This window comes from Sinohyriopsis cumingii, chromosome 6 (genome assembly GCF_028554795.1).
Source record: "Sinohyriopsis cumingii isolate HCF-2022 chromosome 6, ASM2855479v2, whole genome shotgun sequence".
Lineage (NCBI taxonomy): Eukaryota > Metazoa > Mollusca > Bivalvia > Unionida > Unionidae > Sinohyriopsis > Sinohyriopsis cumingii.
In genome coordinates, this window is record NC_142966.1 from 139,789,675 (window position 1) to 139,809,889 (window position 20,215).

Genomic DNA, 20,215 nt, shown 5'->3' on the forward strand with positions numbered 1-20,215 from the left:
TTTAACGTATTGACCTTTAACCTCTTAACATTAAAATATTCAAGCGCCTTTGCTTTCTTTATAGTCACAAGATTTCCTTATTTTTTTCTTTTGTTTGGGTACATACCGTGATTCCAGTTATTTATTTAATAACAGAGTCTGCTCAGGTACTGATGGCTACAAATATGTTAGTTCTGTTTAGCGACTACACTGTTATCACCATCATGTACTTTTGGATAATTTTATTGTTCATTCTTCTTGTTCTTCTTCTTCTTCTTGTTATTGTTCTTCTTCTCCTTCTTCTTCTTCTTGTTATTATTATTATTATTATTATTATTATTATTATTATTATTATTATTATAAACAGCATTTGGCAAAGGAGGATGAAAGCCTGCGACAAAGACATAACAATTTGGAAGACTATGCAAAAGAACCAGAAGATGATTTCGCTGATGCTACACTTTCCGAAAATAGAAATAAAAACCGATTCGATGATATTGTCCCTGGTAATTGAATATATGAAATAATGTATTATTTTCAGAATTTGATATTTTGCCTTATCTTTCATTTATATGACATTTTACAAAATTGTAACATCTTGGATTTTTATCCTTTTTCTTCTAACACTTCTTGCTTGCATTTATTTTGCAGGGTTTATCTTCGTAATGTTTGTGTGCACTTCATCAGTTTATAGTTTTAGCGTTTTTACTTTAAATTTGTACCAAATAACCATTATATTGCTGACTATGTATGCATACATGCATACAAACATACGTACGTACGTACGTACATACACACATGCGTACATACATACATACATACAGACATACATACGATTTCATACTCTGAGCAAAATGATTATTAATCATTTTCTTTATTTTTGAGTTAACATTCATGGATATCAAAGATATTATATTTTATTGGATTTATTATATTTTGATTAATACTAAAATACAGTTTATGGTAGGTATGTGCAATCTACAGCTCATGTGTGGCATCCTGTCTGCAGCCTGGTTTTACTCAACTATCGAGGAGTTCTCCAAATATCAATGAATCCGGCCTGCCAATTTATAAATTTTGCTCTAACTTTCGTTGATTATTCATGTTTCTGTCTTAATTCACGTATTAATCTAGTTAGATCATTTGTAATTGTTATAAGTTTAAATTCCTGTTTACCTCGTTTGTATCTACCTCCAGGCAGCTTTTTCCACTCTCAGCATGTAGTCTGACCTGCAGTATAGGCATTCATAGCTGCAAATTTTGAACCAAGCAATAAGTATCGCACTGGCGTTACTGTGTGGAACATTGGCTACCATGTGGTACATTATAATGCTTGTAAGTGCGTTTAAAGCAACTGAGGTGAGACCATTCAAGAAGAGGAAAGTAGCAAGAGACCGTCTTGTACTTCAGGAAGAGGACTGATGATTACCTTTTTGATCATACAGAAGACGATCCTTGTTTGTTTTAATCCGACTATTTCTGTTTTTAAAATTAACGTATCCTGAAAAGGCACTATAATTCCAGGCAGGCCAGATATGACTATTTCAAAGACCAGGAGAGAAAGATAAAACAAATATGACAATGGGGCTAGTTGGCAAAACATGCTTGTTCACTTACGGAATAATGAAACTAATAACATTGTTTGAGAAAGCTCCATTCGCGGTGAAAAGTCGTAAAGCACTCTAAGTCATAATCCAATGGAGACTTTTTCAAAGAATGTCTCAGTGCTTTGCTGCTAAATGTGAGGACGTTTGAAGAAATATGTCTGTCTGTTCGGAGTATTGGACAAAATGGATGATTACAGAACATTAAGCCTACAAAATAAGTCTGTCTGTTTGGAGTATTCGACGGAATGGCTGATTACAGAACAATAAGCCTACAAAATGCGGGTCACAATAAGAATGGCTGATTACTTAACATGACGACTACAAAATGTGGCTCACAATCAGAATGGCTGATTACAGAACATTAAGCCTACAAAATGTGGGTAACAATCAGAATGGCTGATTACAGAACATGACGACTACAAAATGTGGGTCTCAATCTGAATGGCTGATTACAGAACATTAAGCCTGTCTGTTTGGAGTATTGGACGGAATGGCTGATTACAGAACATTAAGCCTACAAAATGGGGGTCACAACCTGAAGCTTCTTCGCTTGCTCTAAGCTAGAATGGCGATGCCACCAATACGGTGCAGCTGGATATTTTTGTCCACGGGGGCGATAGTAGACTCAATTGTACAGATAAATGGTTGCCATGTAGCCATTGAAAGGTATTCCATGGGGAGAGGCCAACTGAGTCTCATGATAGCGACAAATGGAGGAAAACGATATTTTACGTTGTTCAAAATAATATTTCCAACTGAGTCTCATGATAGCTACAAATGGAGGAAAACGATATTTTACGTTGTTCAATATAATATTGCCAACTGAGTCTTATGATAGCGACAAATGGAGGAAAACGATATTTTACGTTGTTGAATACAATATTTTTGTTCCAGTTTAGATTCCATTTCTGTAAGAAAATTAACTGAATTTAAGTTGCATTGTCCAAGAACTTAAATTACTGTGTCTATAGTCTCATAATGGAATCAGTTCTCCAGTATGTTGACATGAAGATTGCACATGCAGTAGTTGTTAGTTTTGTCAGTTCGTATGATCCTAAGGCTAATGTACGAGCTATTTATGTCAGTTGTATGGCCGTAAGACTATTGTATGAGCTATTTATGTCAATTGTATGGCTGAAAGGCTATTGTGTGAGCTATTTATACCAAGTGTATGGCCGTAAGGCTATTATACGATCTATTTATGTCAATTGTATGTCCTTAAAGCTATTGTATGTGTTATTTATGTACATTTCTTTGGGCCTTAGGCTATTCGCGCGTTCTGTTTTCTTTGTTTTGGGCTTGTAATGGTTTAAAGAAATAAATATATAAATGCAATTATACCGTGGATCATTCTATGAAGTTTGAATGGACTTAAGAATGCTTGATATCTTAGAAGGTACTTCTGCACAGACATTTGGTGCAAAGAACTCGTTGTTGTACGCGTGCCTGGTTTTACAATTTTGCATTAATCAGTGGATTTCATGGAATATGTAGATGTTGTTAGAACCTAATAATTGCATACAATGAACAAAAAGGAAATATTATAAAATCTCTATTATTTCATTTCAGCTTCAAGAAACCGTCATATACTGTTGAAGTATAAAGCAAGCGATACCGACTACATCAATGGTGTCATAATGCCGGTAATGGTTCTAATTTTTTTCCAAAAACACGTTTTTGCTTTGCTTTCTGTTTTAATTTGTAATCCAAATGAAGTCAAATACTAAACTGATTCATGTTTTTCCAGCCTGGTAGTGTATATAACACAAGGAAACATTATGACAAGCTGAAATTACAGTAAAATTCGTAACCTACTCTTAGCATCTCTGAGTTGATTACAAATGTATATCTTGTGGTGCATTTTCAATATGGCAGTTTGTGCGAAGTATATCTTTCATTTCGACCATATACTTAATTTTGTTTCTAAACTTATTTTAACATCATTCTTACGTTGACTATAAAAACAGAATTTAATATTCTTTTAAAGAGTGTAAAAGTAGATTATTGAATATGTTGACTTTGGCATAACTCAGATTGCTGAAATGTGTCTAAACACATAAATCCGATTTTTTCCTGCTTAGTTTCTACTTATTAAATATATTGTTGGAACAGATCTAGTGGAAGGTCAACATAATATATACCACTTTTGGCCGGCTTGTTTGTTCATGCTTTCTTACTTCTCATTTTCCGACAGTCCCACAAAAGCAAGAACGCTTACTTGCTGATACAGACGCCATTACCAAATAATGTGGAGGACTTCTTGAGACGTGTCCTTGCTAATCAAGTGCACACTATAGTTATGTTTGACGACGAAATAACAACAGAAGAACGAGTAAGTTTCTTTTGTGCAAATAAAATTATTTGAAGCAATCTTGAAAGGTTAGCATGGTACTGCTTTCATGAATGCTTTATTATGACCTGAAGTTTAGGGATAGACTTAAAAATGAATACATACTAAAAATAACAATATATATATATATATATATATATATATATATATATATATATATATATATATATATATATATATATATATATAACTTTTTCTGATCAACTGTTTCTGATCAAATTTTACATCTAAGAAGCTATAAAAAGTTTGAATAAATATTTCACACGGATTTAATAGTTTCATAATTATGAGCTTCTATGCATGCACATTTCCACACACTCTTTAACATTTTCCGTACAATGCACTGAAGGAAAATGATCTCTTCAATCTATGTTACTTTGCTAGGTGTCTGTATTTCAGGTGGGGATGTACTGGCCAATGACAGGTGATCACGCTGCCTATGGACAAGTTGAAGTCGATGTAGAATCCACAGGTCATACGGACACACATAAATACCGACTACTTAAGCTTACCCATTTGCACACGGTAGGTTTTATAAACCTGTAACCTGTACGTGTATGTATATCTATCTATCTATCTATCTATCTATCTATCTATCTATATATATATATATATATATATATATATATATATATATATATATATATATATATATATATATATATATATATATATATATATATATATATATATATATATATATATATATAGTGTGTGTGTGTGCGTGTTTGTGTGTTTGTGATGTACATTTTAAAACTATTCATAAATACTTCAGTCTTATATTTACAGTATTTACAGTATTAATGGTAACATTTCCATTGCATGCTCATTTGGGCGTAGATACATGTGTCTACTTAAGTATGTATGTATGTATGTATGTATGTTTGTTTTTTTTACTGCTAAATGCGCCATCAATGTATATTCAAAATTAAGTCGATTTAGACGACATATAACATGTTTATATATGTTTAACATGTTCGTCACTACTATCAGAAATATTGTTTAATATTAGGTCATGGACACATTTCAGATTTTGCATCAGGAGATAAGGTACCAAATAACTATAATTCAGTGACTAGTGTGTGTTGTGTACCTTGTTCTAAATGTGTTATTCTCGTTCTGTTGGATATTATTATTCTTATTCTTATTATTATTATTATTCTACTACTACTGCTGCTGCTACTACTATTGTCAAGGCAATCAAAAGCTCAGTCACTGGTCCCAGATGACGGTTAATACGGGTAATATATCAACAGGATTACTAACTAGTAAAATTAGTATTTTGAAATCAGTAAACTATTTTGCAGGGTGAAGTGTTAATAGTCAAGCAATTTGTTTGTACGTTCTGGAAACGAAGTGACAGCACACCTCCAAACTGTGCCCAATTTTTGACATTTCTGGAGGCAATAGAAAACTGGCAGCAGAAAAATAAGTCTACTCCCACCGCAGTGCATTGTCTGTAAGCATTAATCTACATACATTTATCACACTACATTCACATTGTTAAATGCTAACTTAATGTCATAACGGTATTTATCACACTGTTGCATAACAATAGGTTCACACAGCAACATTGTCGAGTGACAAGCAGCCTATGCAAATTTCTGATTATCGGTATCTCAAAGTTATATTAATTCCATAAGAAATTTTGAAAAAATACTCGGTAAATAACATTTTTTAACATTCATTGCAGGCAGGTTATTACTTAATAATAATTAAAGTTGTTGAATAAATTTACATTTATTAAACATTCATGTAAGATTTTCTGTTTATTTTATATTAATCAACAACTGCATGATCTAAATGGAAGCGAATATTTCTTGCCAAGTCGTAGATAATGATTTTTATACAATCAGCTAAAATATTGTTCAAAACACTGGAACCATAAAGTCCAGCCAATGCAGTGGTACTATTGGATTATATTTATCGGATGCTGACTCCATTATAAGGCGGCATCGCCTATATCACGGCTTAATTTTATGACTTATATGAACAGACTTATTGCGAGGGAACATTGCATCTTATTCATGTATTGCTGATTTACTGCTGATGTGGAACACGTAATTTTATTTTGCCTTCGTTGGCATTGTGTGGAAATAGTTTTAAGTTCGGAGTCTTCAGAGGCACTCAAAATAGTTGTAATATGTTTACACGCAAAGAATTATATACGACCACCAGTCCTCGAGGCATACACAGATTTGTACTATATTCAACTTTCATAACTGCCAAGCTATTGCTATAAGTGGCTATATGTTCTGAAAGAGGTAACAATTAATATTACCTAACATTAATTATATTTTGCAGACAAATTTTAAAAGAGAAATTTGAAAGAATTATAACATTTGTTCTTGTACTGTGTTTCTATTAAGCAATGGGGAAGAAAGAAGTGGATTGTTTTGTGTCATGTCAACGATCCTTGAACGACTGAAAATCGACAGCGAAGTTGCTGTATCCTCTGTGATCAGACAGATGCGAATACGAAGGCCTCAGATCGTACCAAACTACGTAAGGCATCACATGTACACCTAGTATTACATTACGTTTTAATATGCGTTGAATAAAATGGAAGAATGAAGTTTTATAGGTTTTTGACGCAATTTTATTCTTTTTATTTTGCTCGCACTTCAGCATTTTCCAGTAGTTCAATAAATTCGTCATTTTTACCTATACCTTATTCAAAACCTTCGACACAGTTGTATAGTTAATTATTAAACGTATCGCTTACGAAAGACGAAAATAATAATTATTGTAATAACAATAAATGAAATAAAAGGCATTATAACTTTATTTGTATGCTTCCAGGAACAATTCAAGTTCTGTCACGATGTCGTTGCAGAGTTCCTCAGCCACTTCGAAACTTATTCCAATTTTAAGGACCTCTAACTGAGCAGACACATCTAAGGATATTTTTACTTTTGTTTATTGGAATGGTAACAACGATCGGAAATACACACAATGACATTCGTTGACACTGCAGAGTTCCTGGATAAATCGTGTGCACGAAATGAACAGTTACATCATTTTATGAGAGAAACTATGATATATGTATTCACTTTCGTGAAGATAGCATTTACATTCATGTGTGACTTTAACCAACAATTGTTTATTTTCCTACAGACGTTTTTGGAATGTGGTAAATGTTATGGTTTCCTCGTCCGGAGAAAAGAATAAAATGTGTGCGTGTGTTTGAATAGTGTTGAAAATAAAAGATCCAAGGCAATATGAAGTGAATGTAGTGTCCGAGCACAATCCGAGCACAAGAAAAAATAGATACAAATTTAAAGCTAGAAATAGTCTGCATGCAATGATGCAGCCCTCGTTGTAGTCATTATCAGTTTTACATAAACAAACAAATATGAGGATTTTGCGTACAGAGGTGGCTATGTGATTTTATTTTGCCTTCGTTGGTTATTTTACTTCATTATTCGGAAGATAAACCAGTTATGAAAACATGCACCCAATGAACCTTGCAGATCCATTTGCCGTCATTTCACTGGATTGACGTTTTCTGGCCAATAACGCGTATGTACAGATTTTTCTCAGCGATAACTACTAAAAACACAAATACTTTAACATGAAAGGTATGATAAAGAAAGTATTTCCTTCATGAAACAACGAAATAAATGGGAAGGAACAGAGCAGAATAATGAACATATAAATTTGCGAAACGGCTATTTCATCTTTTTATGAGAAAGGTTAATAAACACAAAAGTTTCTGATATAACTCTGTGACCTTCTATGGTATATATTCTTTAGATTTAAGAAAACATCAAGAATTAACAGGAAGTTTAAGCGGTGTTTCGTATCTTGTCGACTTTTTGAATAATATAGCCTAGAATGTTTGGGTATTTTTTTGTTTGAAAGAATTTACAAAGTATCGTTCCTTGTACTTTACACATATACACATGTTTTGAATGTGCCTTCACACATTAAAAAATTATTTTCCTCCAAATTCATTGCTCTGCTGTTTGTAGACTATATAGAGATATATTTTTAATTAAAATAGTTCAGAATAGAAATGGAAGTGGTTTGTTGAATTTAAACTGCTAGCAGCTCTGACATTTATTGTTAGCTTTCCCTTTAATAGGACACTGTAGATACAGTAGTAGGAATAATTTTCGTATCTGTGTGACAATACCTTTGGCAGAAAGTAGTGATAGATCTTAAGGTTTTGCTTTAAAAAAAGTTGTTTTAGATGATGCCACTTTCTGCTATGGCAGGCGTGATATACAACCTTTGCCTATCAGTGTACAACTGTTACCTGTATAAGAATGCTATAATTAAGCTTTACTTGAGTACCGCAGCTAATGTTTCTACACATACTTAAGAAAGTATCTTTACGTTAATGCCACAGACGTGGCCCCATTGTAGCCAACACAGAAATATATAGTATATCCGCGAAATAACCCTTAGGCATAAATTAATTTTATGCTAAGATTTCAATTGAACATAAAGAGTGGTGTATCTTTGTGTCCAGAATTTATCACAAAATCTTAAAGTTGATGTCGCCTGCGTCGTCTCCTCTGGTTGTGATATAAGCGACATAAGAAGAGTAAAACGGCGACGGATATCCAGCCGGTCAGCTTAGACACACAAATACACACATGCAAACGAACGTAAGGTTCAATGAAAGAGGGGATTCTTGCTACTAATTTGAACGAATAGTTTGTCACTCGACACAAAAGTCTCTAAAATGAAATAATACATCTCAGATAATTAAATTCGATATTTTATAGAAAAACAAGTTCTGTAGTTGTCCTTGTTCTAATACCTTAACACATATATGAAGACTGTAATACGAGTTCATTTAAGAGGGGGAAGTAGTATATAAAAAAGACAGAAGAGTAATGATCGTTACTTGTAACATTCTTTTAAAAACTAAGTAATTCTCTGACGTCAAACATAAAACAAATCTGCATTAGTAGAGCGATACATAACCTTTCATAACCAATCTTAATTAAAAAATGTAAATATACATTAAAAGATTTACTTTTCTTTGCCAGATTTAAAAATAGCAATGTTGCCAAAATCTAGAGCTTATTGTACTGTGTAAACGATCACGCCTGCTTTTAAGATGGGGATCAAGTGCCTTAACTCCTAACTGACGGGATTCAATGCTAGATATTAATCTCAATCCAAGGCCCATTGATAAATATAAATGTGATCATGGGAAACGGATGCCCATCCAGAGTGTCTTAAATCCCCTTCACACAAACGTGAAATCAATTATCTTGCTGCATTTTTTGTAGGCATGCCCGGTTTCACTTCTGATGCAGGTATAACCAACCAGTTTCTTTGTTTATTTTTCATCACATGATAGGCTATACATGGTGGCCAGTATATTCGATGGAGGAAGAAACCGAGAAGACCCGAATAGAACTACTGATCCACGGGGAGCGACTAGTAAAAGAACAACTGATCAACGGGAAGCGACTAGAAAGCTATCTCACATACCCACTTTGGTCGAGCAGAGACTTGGACCCAAACTCACATAGATGAGATGTGGGTGATCTGTAAAAGCGAGTGCCTTAGACCACTCTGCCACCCCTTGCCCGTTACAAAATGGCAGACAAGGGTAACAAAATGTTTGGAGATTCTAATAAGGAGGTTAACTGTAATATTAGTCCTACAATGCCTAATAAAATTAATGCTTTACTGGAAATAGGGAATACAGACCATCAGTACCTCCTCTAAATGGATATGTGTTCAACTCAAACTCATTCAAAGTTTCATTAACCTAAACCCAAACACCAAGTAGTTGAAACTCAACCGCTCAGTTTGAGTTAGAGTCGAGCATCAATAACTTCAAGTAGAATTACATTTATAATTTCTGTAACAGATTTGGTTAAGTTCAGTTCTGTACTATTTCGGACATCATACTATTTCATATGTATCTCGACACTCCCCAATTTTGAGCCCCAACCCTAAGTTTGAATCTCTTTGGTTTCAAGGGCAAATGCCAGGTGTGTGTGTGTGTGGATGTGTGTGTGTTGCGATGATATTTCCAAATTTGAAGAAGAAAAAAGCTAGAAAATGTTGGTGCTGATCCTGGTGAGGATAAGGAGGACGACAATTTATTCAACAAGTAATGTTGTACACTATACCTACAGAGTAGTGGATTTAATCAATCCCCACCCCACATGTCAATTTCATTTTACATGTTTAGTCCCAAATAGAAAATGTTGGTTATTTCAAGCCGTGTCAACAAACGTATACAGTCCTAAAGGAAGAAAACAAAATATGGATCTGGCACTGGCACTTCGTGGCAACCTTTTGCAGTAAAAGTATACTCAAACACCTGTTGTTATTGTACACCATATTTTTGTTTTGAATACTGTATTTAATCTGAGTCATATGGTAAGCTGCTCCAATCCTCACCTATATTTTTAAACAATGCAAGCAAAAATTTTTGAATTTCCCGTACAAAGGAATTATCTTTAAACTTAAACAGGAAAATGATCGATGAAGCAGCAAATAACTTTAGTGACATATATGATCTCGTCCCATTCCTCATTCCAGAAAATCGAAGAAGGCCTTGGTAACGTTTCCCGTTTTTCTTTTGTTTCCTCCACTTCTAATTCTGTACCTCCGAAAATCAATCTGACAAAACTCTCCCCTTTGAACAGCATTGTTTAGCAGGATCGACATTTATTTTGCCGAAAAGCGTACAACCATCCTCATCAATGAATTTGGGGTTTATCTTTTTCGATCTGTAAACCACTATCCTCACGTAATATTGTTCTTCCTTACTAGGCTTGTAAGTCTCCCCGCCTGCCTTGGAGCCAACTGAGAGTTCTTGTCCTATGTCCACGTGCTTGCTAAAAATATCTCTACACACTATTTTGTCATTAGTGTCTAAGTAAACCTTCTCAGGTGGATCATCAGGTGTTGCATTTCGTATCATTTTGATACCATATGTATGTTTCCTGACTCTTGAAGAAATGATCTTCGGCTGGTGGCCACAAATGACAGCCCCTTTCAGGACAGCGAGTCCGGCCTCATTTGGAATGACGACTCTTATCTGTGAGAAATTTGCTTGTATCTTGCGACGTAACATTGGAGACTCAGAGAAACCACCGACCATTAATATTGTTAATATGCCACTGAGTTCCGGTTGAGTTAATAAATTCTTTAGATGACCCACGATTGCGTCACATGTGTTTTGGAAGAAGGACTTCATGAGTCCTTGTTCCACACGCATATTGTCTCCAGCAAATACGAGCTTTCCCTGCAAGTCTTTGCGCTCAGCCACAACTTCTCAGAAAGTCCGTCCATGGTCATCTTGGAAAACTTCATGCAATGTCATTGGGATCTTCAAAGTGACGTTTTGGCCTAGTTCGGGAGATACAGTTCTCTTCTTCACTTCAAATTCGCGAAGAAGATCCATGTAATCATCGTGCTTTTGATAAACATTTTAAAACACTGCAGTTTCTTTATATTCCGCCCTTAATCAGTTTTGTTATAGCCTATTCATTGTAAGTGTTACATTTGTCAAATGAGTAACCTGAAGCAGCGCAGAAACAACGAACGTGTTATATTGCTCCCAATAAGTCTGACTTTATAACCACATGCAAAGATAAGTTCATCAAAATGTTCCCACATTATGCGTGTGCATGTCTGTCTGTCTATATTTGTGTGTGTTTTGTCTTGACTGTGAATGGCGAGATGTACATATCACTTTTCTGTGGGCGATGACGGTGGCAGAATCAATACTGTTATATCTCCTACATCAGTTGACCTATTGCAATGAAACTATAGTAATCTATTTTTACAAACCTGAAGTATTTTTCCCTATATGAGAAGGAATTCTTGTCACGGATACAAAGGCATCATCGGTTGCAACAACGTAAGATTCTGTGCTAAAAGTTTGGAAAGAATATCAGTTGCTATTGTAATGTATATTTAATTTGCATTATTTGTTAGTTTTTAAAATTTGTTTTCTATTTCATTAAATGATATGAATAATTTAATTTTGGACTTGACCATGTTCGACATCAAGATCATTTTCTATTTGACATGAATCATTGACTTTTTAAAAAAAATGTTTTGGAAACAACTATTACAAAACTATTATTTTCACTATGGTTAACTATTAGGATTATTCTCTTGCACTGAGTCAAGGACATTGCGTTTACTCTGTTATTTATTATAATTTTAGTAATAGACTTTCTAATTATAACTAAAACTTTATCTTGTAAACATTTGGAACTTACCAGAATTAATTTTTCCATTAGGTAGTAGTTTAATTTTTTTTAATTAAAAATGATGTTGTGATCTGAAGTCAGGTAGGGAATTATATAATCTTGTTTTTGTAGAAAGTATTCATTCAACCTCTAAGATGTTGTGGCAGAATCATTTTGTGTCCAGTATTTCATTTTAGGCTGGAATTTATTTATTTAAATTTTTGAATCACTGGAAATGCAAAGTGCTCATCATCTAAAATTATAGGCTTGGAAAGAGACATTAACTAGGAATTCTAGTGAAATTCAAATTAGGATACACTCTAAGTTTGCATTTTTGCGATACAACAAAAGACTGTTAGCACATCACCACGACAAAGGCTACCACAGGCACATCAATACTTTCAGCGTTGGATTTATTTTGGATTACCACTAAAGTTATACAGAACGTATATTATTAGGACCTGTGTTATTAATTCTAGGATTTTTTTTTTTTTGCAATACCAAAAGCTCCTTTTTTCTCTCTCTCTCTCTCTCTCTCTATCTCTTCGATAGGATATAAATTTATATGAAATTTAGATTATTATTTGTATCTGCATAGCTAATTCTAATTGAAAATACATCTGTGTGGTGTTTGAATTCTTGAGTGGTAATCATTATAATTGGTACATATGAAAACGGTGAATGTGACCTGTCAAACTTGGCTTAATAAAGAAAATTATTCTGTAGTTGTTAAGTTTGTAAAGTTTTCACTGACAGGTATATTGTTATAATTATTTGAAAACTATCTGTTTTGTGTGTAACAGAGGGTAGATTGTGCATGTTACCTAACGTTATATGAAACCATATTTTCTTTTTTCCACGAAGTTCTGCGTTTGAATCTCTTTTTTCTCTTCACACAACTGACATTACCATGAAAATGAGTCTTTTGTGTACAACCACACAACCTTTTGCTTATGATATGTGTCTGGTTGTCAGTGTTGATGATAACCGTATGTCTGGTTCTCAATAATAGAGTGGCAAGCTCAAATCAGTTTCCATTTGGGACACATACTTGATGCATTAAAGTTAATGCTTCTGAAATGACAGTTTTATCTACAACAATGCAACATATTTAAGCACACACATTATGTCTTTAAGATCGAAACATACATAATGAAAACTCTCATTAATTGAATTGATATTTCTGACTTGTGGTAAATGTCGGAAGAAAGAAAGTGGAATGTTTAAAAAGCTGCAAGATAACCTGTATAATGTTTGCTATTTACGAAAGTGTTTTATTCTTAAACCTCTGGTAAGAGATAATTTCTCGCATTCTTTTCCATAATTGAGTAATGTCCCGATGGATAGGATAATGCTGTGTTAGTATTCACAAGCTCTTCATCTGCGAAAACAGTAATAGTCCTATAGTGAAGTTTCTTAATTGGATTCCGGTTAGGTAGTAAGTTGTCGGGTGAAAATAATACGATGTGTTGGAATATTTTCTTAATTTTGAATCTAAGTTTAATATTACGAATCTGCAATAGATATTTTGCCGTTGTAAAAGGGACATGTTTTTTAAAATTCGTAGCTCAATTGACAGCACAATAAAGCCGTTCCTCGTACATCTGCATAATGAGAAATATCGTTAGTGTTTACTATAAAGTTTGTTTCCATCAGTTCCAAAATAAACGTTATTTCAGCATTGCATCGGTACACTAGTGAAGTTCGAATAAAAGACAAAATGACGTCACGACTATATCCATCGTGACGACTTTTGTATATATTCTTGACGCGAATCTTTTCAATTGTTGAACCATATCTTTTAAACTGCTTAGTGGATTTGAATAAAATTGTTGGTATATGTTTCCATTCTCTAGGTATATTCAAGGCATATGTGAACATTTTAATTTGTTTTTATCTGAGTTACTCACTCATTGTAATTTTCACGGCGTTCATACAACCTATTCCTCAATAACTGATTTGATTCGGAATTTAATGTAATATAGCTGATAGAATCATATTTGAAAGTTAAACAGTTTAAATTATAATAGGCCTTGGAATTAATGCCTTTTATTAGCACATGATCGGTTATATATGGCGGCCAGTAGAACTGGTGGATAAGAACCAGGGAATTCTCGGTAATCACCACCGACCGTTATGAGATGCATTATCAGGTAAAGGCGAGCGCTTTAGACCACTCGGCTGGTCGAGAATTACCAGCAAAACAAAATCCAGATTTCTCATCTAATTGATATTTTCCATTATCTTGCTTTCGTTACCTTTGACAATCGGCTGGCTTTTTTTTAAAGAGGTTGCGATATCAGAGTTGGTGTAAAATAGCCCTAAAGTGTTGGAACTGTATACCTTATTAATTGTAAACAAAAATGTTTGAGGAAGTCATCAAATTTGAAGAACTCCTTAAGCTTTCCTCAGAAATAATAGGCATCTATTTCCAGAAGAATTAAAAATGTAATGAATTTATTTTATTTCTTGACTGCTGATACATGCTTTCTGAATATCTCGTTTTTAGGAAGAAAATTTGAAAACTTTTCTGAAACTCGATCTTGGTGAATGCGCCCTAAATCGTAAACAAGGAGTCCATGAAATGCGTTCTGGACTTAATAATATCTGGTTATAATATCTAGTATCGTCCCTTGAAATACCCCATACCTAGGATACAACTATAATAACCAGTGTGATCCCTTGAAATACCCCATACCTAGGATACAACTATAATATCCAGTGTGGTCCCTTGAAATGCCCCATACCAAGTACGAAACTATAATATCCAGAGCGGTCCATCGAAATACCCAATACCAAGGACACAACTATAATACCCAGAGTGGTCCATATAAAAACCATATACCAATTATACAATTATAATATCCAGAGTGGTCCATAGTACACTATAACAAGGACACAATTATAATATCCAGAGTGGTCCATAGAAATACCCCATACCAAGGACACAACTGTAATATCCAGAGTGGTCCATATAAATACCATATAACAAAGACACAATAATAATATCATGAATGGTCCATAGAAATACACTATAGCAAGGACACAACTATAATATCCAGAGTGGTCCATAGTACCTTATACCAAGGACGCAACTACATAAAAACAACTAAGTTCTCATAACATGATCTTTGGAATATTTTGGCAGAAGAGTTTCTAGATTTTACTTTACATAAAAAGTTTTTTCTCAACAACAATGTCACTGAAAGTATTCGCAGATACGATTTCTTTAAAACTGTGAATTTGATAAATAAAAAAGCAACTTAAATTACTATATGTACTGTGAATTTACATTTATTCCTCCTGAATGCCTTCGTGGTGATCGGGCTAAAGCTGTCTTGCACATTTACAAAAGGGCCCAAGAGGCTGAACAGTGGAATTCATTTGTTGAGTATAATTCATTAAAAACACACTGCCAAAAGCTGACTGACTGCCCCATCGTTTTGTCAGAAATACACTTATCTTGATTTTTGGTATTCTGTATTTATGTGCATTCTTGTCTTGTCTTGCCAGGAAATTATTATTATTATTATTATTATTATTATTATTATTATCGTTGTTATTGTTGTCATTTTTATTATTATAATTATTGTTGCTGTTGACGATGATGATGATGATGATGATGGTTGATTCAGTTTCTTTCTTGTTGTGCTAACTAAACAGTTTCCGTCATTCCAATAGCCGGCGGTGTGTACTGATGATGAAAGGGAAATAAAAATAGCTTTCCGATCATACCTGACCGTTGTGCATCGTCATCTTAAGCAGCAGAGAGGGCGATCAGACCACTTAACGCGTCACGTACGTTTTTTAGACTAAAAAAAATAGTGACCCTTCATAGATGTCATTAACATTACCGCGTCATTGATTGACCCAGACAAACAAGGGATGCGGTCCACGCCCTCTCTACTGCTATGCTATTCTGAATAACATCAGAGTACAATCATTCTGAATCTTCATCAGAGTAATCTTGAATACGTTTATCGTTCTTCAAGTAATATTCAAGTTCTGATGGTGGTTTTTCTATTTTTGGATTTATGTGCTTTCTTTTTCTGTAATATATCATTAAACTTCTGTATCGATCTCCACCGCCATTTTTACAAATCTGATATAATCCTCTAACGCCGTTGTTACATCCAACACAGCGTCGTGAACCAGCATGAGGATTTTTTGATAAAATATACAGTTATGTCTCCTGCAATATTCTCCATGGCATCTTTTGTTGCATTTATCTGTTGTTCCTTGAATTAACCACGTACAATTGTGCATATCTGTTTAATTAAATTTATTAATTAAAATATTGTTATATTAAAATTGATGGTACATCCAGAATCTCATACTGCAAGAATAGCACGAGAGAGACTAGAAGCAATTAAAAAATTTCTTCCCGTGCGAGATTCATTCAGAAAAAATCTACAAGCGCAGCAAGAAGCACAAGTTGAACACGCAGAAGACACTAAAAAACTGGTTAAGCCCGTCACTGCAGCTACTGAAAAAGTTACAACTGTCATCAAAGAAGATCTTCTTCCGGTATCAAAACAAACAGCAGAACAAACCGAAAAAATAGCAAGAAGAACTAAACAGACAAAGAAGATTTTGCGAGATCTTCCAACTGATATAGCTGCGGCTCAACCTCCACCCGCTGATTAGGAAATACTTGAAAGTATTGAAAAACTTCGTACTGAAGTCGTAAAAAGTGAATTTGAATCTAAACCCAAACCAGTAAACGAAAATATAAAATTAATTGCAAGATTTAAGGAAGGGTTTGCCAAAATATTAGAAATACTGAAAGAGAAAAATTACCTGAAAAAATATTATATTGTATATTTAACAAATCTAATATTTTAAACTCCCCTCATGAAAGTACAAATGATGATAATCTTATTAAAAGGATATATCGCATATATGCAAAAGAAGGACAGGTTAGAAGTAATGATTTGAAATACAGAGATCATCATAAAGAAGTAGAAATACTTTATAGAGAGAGACTGGAACAACTAGAACGAGAAAAACTCTCCCAGTATCAACTTCCTCCACCTCTGCAGCGAACAGAACAAAAACAATATCGTTCACCGCTGTCGAAATTTAAGGAGATGTTTAGAATGACATCACCTAATAAATCAGAAGAAGGAGCTACTGGTAGTGGTTTCGGAGGTAATTTTGTTTGTCCTGATAATATCATTAATGATGTGTCACGGTTAGAAGTTCTCATGGGGGGGTGGGGGAACGTGCCGGGAATAATTCACCAGAAATAATTAATGAAGCAGCTGATATTTGTCGGCGATTATTTCAAGGTGGTATTATGGATATCGGTGTTTACCGAGAACTTATCGATGAACTTGCTGATGATTACAGTGACTAATTGTTAGATAAATAGCAAATAAAATAAGATGATAGTACACAATAATCATCGTAAACCCATACAGGTCAGAGCGGTAAACTCACGATTACCAATCTACAAAGCTACTTACGGAGATGGACTTGGTGATGTTGTGCAGGGATTATTTACAAGCATAGCTCCAAAAGCAGCACCTATTGCAAAACAATTATCGATGAAAGCTATTGATATTGTTCGTGATAAAGCTCCTGGAGTAATTGTCAATGTTGCTGGTAAGGCGTTCTCGGCGATCAAAGATAGACTAGCACGATTAATGCGACGAAAACGACAACCACCAGTGAAAATGGCAAGTACTGAAATTATGCCCGCAGACGTAAGTAAAATAATAAATCAAGCTGCAAATCAAAAACTGGCAGCGTTAGCAGATCAAGGACTCGGTGAACCAGGGAATAATATTTCAAGTTTGATATCAGGGAGTGGAATTTCCCGAACGCGGTAATCACTATGTTAAACGGAAATAATTATAATAAAATCAAGCGCGAATCCGACGAAGCATTTGATATGGAGGCACCTGTCCTTAAATATGAATCGGTACGTGATCATCAGTTTTATTCTTACGAAGCACGAGTACCAGATCAACGTGGAAGAATTGAACTACAAGTTCATGACACAAGTAGATACATTTTACCCGCTGAGGCTTTTCTTGAGGTAGAAGGTACAATTGTAAAAACGGATAATACTGATTACGGAGATGCAGTAAAAGTTGGTTTTGTCAACAACGGGATAATGGCACTGTTTGATAGCGCCACTTATATGATCGATGGAAAAAATATCGAATCGATTCAGAAAGATGTCGACGTTGCTACAACAATAATAGGATTAGCAAGATATTCTGATGATTATACAAGATCAGCAGGTCCTACAATGATGTTTGTGAAAGATAATTCTAATCACCCTGAAAGAGATCCGTATGATATAAAACGACCAAAATTACACGATAACCCTGCCAATGATGCTAATGTGGCGCCGGTGGTTCATGGTTCTAAAGAAAATTTCAACTTGGGATTTGCAGCACGTAGAAATATGTTGCTAGGAGACAATATAAGATTTTCATGTGCAATTCCACTATCGCATATTTTTGGATTTTGCAGAAATTTTAGAAAGGTTATTTTTGGAGCTAGACACACGGTTGTTCTTGTAAGAAAGGGTGATGATAATGATGCTCTGTGGAGACCTGTTGGTGATCCTGGTAAAGTAGTATTATCGAAACTTTCACTATGGATGCCGGTAATGACTCCAACGATTGCAGTAGAACAAAAATTAATTTCTTTCATGGACACTGGTGGTAAATCCTTGTTGTCATGGTTAACAACAAGTACAGATAGTATGCAAACTGACGTTAACGGTCAGTTTACATGGCATATAGCATCACAACAGGGTGTTTCTGCACCGCGGCATATTTTTATTGTGTTTCAGAACATCAATCGATTAGGCTCACAAAAACACTCTCATATGATATTTGACAAACTAGGTATCACAGATATTTCTTTAAGGATAAACGGACAACAAGAAGCAACAGAGAATATACAACTAAATTATGAACAGAATCGTATAGGACGTGCATATCATCGTTTAATGTCATTCATGGGACGTGATCAAAACGTGGATACTGGATTGCAAATATCACAACATGATTTTAAAACTTTATATCCGATTTATTATTTTTCACTGGAACATCTTGATCTATCAAAACAATCTGTCGTTGATATACATCTTAAAGCAACATTAGATACAGGTGGTGCTAATTATAGAGCAATCGCGGTCATACTCAGCGATAAAGCCATGTTACTTGAAGGTGGTAGTGGTCGAATGAGAGTAGTTGATGCACCAGTAGAAAATCTTTAATCATGTTATTTAGAAAAATATATTTATATAAAAATGTCGTATAGTCATGTTAATGTTACTCTGACTCCCGGTCAGGTCAAAAAGCTTCAATCAAAAACCGCCAGTAAATGCGGAACTAAAATATCACTAAAACGAGATCTGATGGGTGGTGGTCCAAACAAATTATCGTTGACAAATAATCAGATTAAACATTTCAATAAAGCCCTAGAATCAAAAACCGGAGTTCAATTACATCTTTCTCCGAGCGCCATCAAAGACATGGTTAAAACGGGTGGTATATTTCCACTTCTTGCGGCTATTCCAGCGTTAATAGCTGCTGCTGCTCCAGCTGTAGCAAAAGCAGCCGTGTTAGGTGCTGTTTGAACAGCTGCTACAATGGCTCTAAAGAAAGCAACAGGAAATGGATACAAAAAAAGGGACGCGGCCTAAGATTACCGGGATCTCGCTGGGGAAGAGGTCTGAGGCTTCCACATTAGACGTTCCAGCATCAAAGTTTGATTTACTTAATGCTGCTAAGCGATTAAAAAAAAAAAAAAAAAACTTTAGATGTGTTTTTATGCGAGATCAATTACCGAAACAACCGAACAAACTCGAAACAGGTATTATTAATCTCGACTCGAATTCAGGACCTGATACTCATTGGGTATCATACGCGGTTGATCCACGTAGAATTGTTTATTTTGATTCATACAGGTTAGCTCCACCTGTTGAATTTATCAAATGTGTTGCACCACTTCACGCGCAAGTTTGGTATTCAACGCTACCCACACAAACAATGACAGATCCGCCAATATGCGGCCGTGAAGTAATTAATGTACTTAACGCTATATCAAAATCATCCAAACCGCCACATAAA

At 34.6% G+C, this 20,215-nt stretch overlaps 2 protein-coding genes across 2 annotated transcripts in view; one reads left to right on the forward strand and one right to left on the reverse strand.

The window, feature by feature from the left end:
• LOC149798114 (uncharacterized) overlaps positions 1-6,436 on the forward strand; it is a 62,323-nt gene extending 55,887 nt beyond the window's left edge. The window contains exons 21-25 of the mRNA XM_089963206.1: positions 347-485; positions 3,156-3,229; positions 3,781-3,918; positions 4,336-4,461; positions 5,244-6,436. Coding sequence (XP_089819332.1) covers positions 347-485; positions 3,156-3,229; positions 3,781-3,918; positions 4,336-4,461; positions 5,244-5,399 — 633 coding nt within the window. The 3' untranslated portion in view covers positions 5,400-6,436. The remainder of the gene's footprint in view (positions 1-346; positions 486-3,155; positions 3,230-3,780; positions 3,919-4,335; positions 4,462-5,243) is intronic.
• Positions 6,437-10,531: 4,095 nt separating this feature from the next.
• Positions 10,532-11,020, reverse strand: LOC149798115 (heat shock 70 kDa protein 12A-like). Its single transcript, XM_089960841.1, has one exon. The coding sequence runs from the start codon at positions 11,018-11,020 to the stop codon at positions 10,532-10,534; it is 489 nt and encodes a 162-aa protein (XP_089816967.1).
• Between the last annotated feature and the right edge of the window lie 9,195 nt (positions 11,021-20,215).

What these genes read in the sequence shown, in the direction of transcription:
- LOC149798115 (XM_089960841.1), bottom strand. Translation starts at nt 11,020, where the DNA reads ATGGTCGGTGGTTTCTCTGAGTCTCCAATGTTACGTCGCAAGATACAA.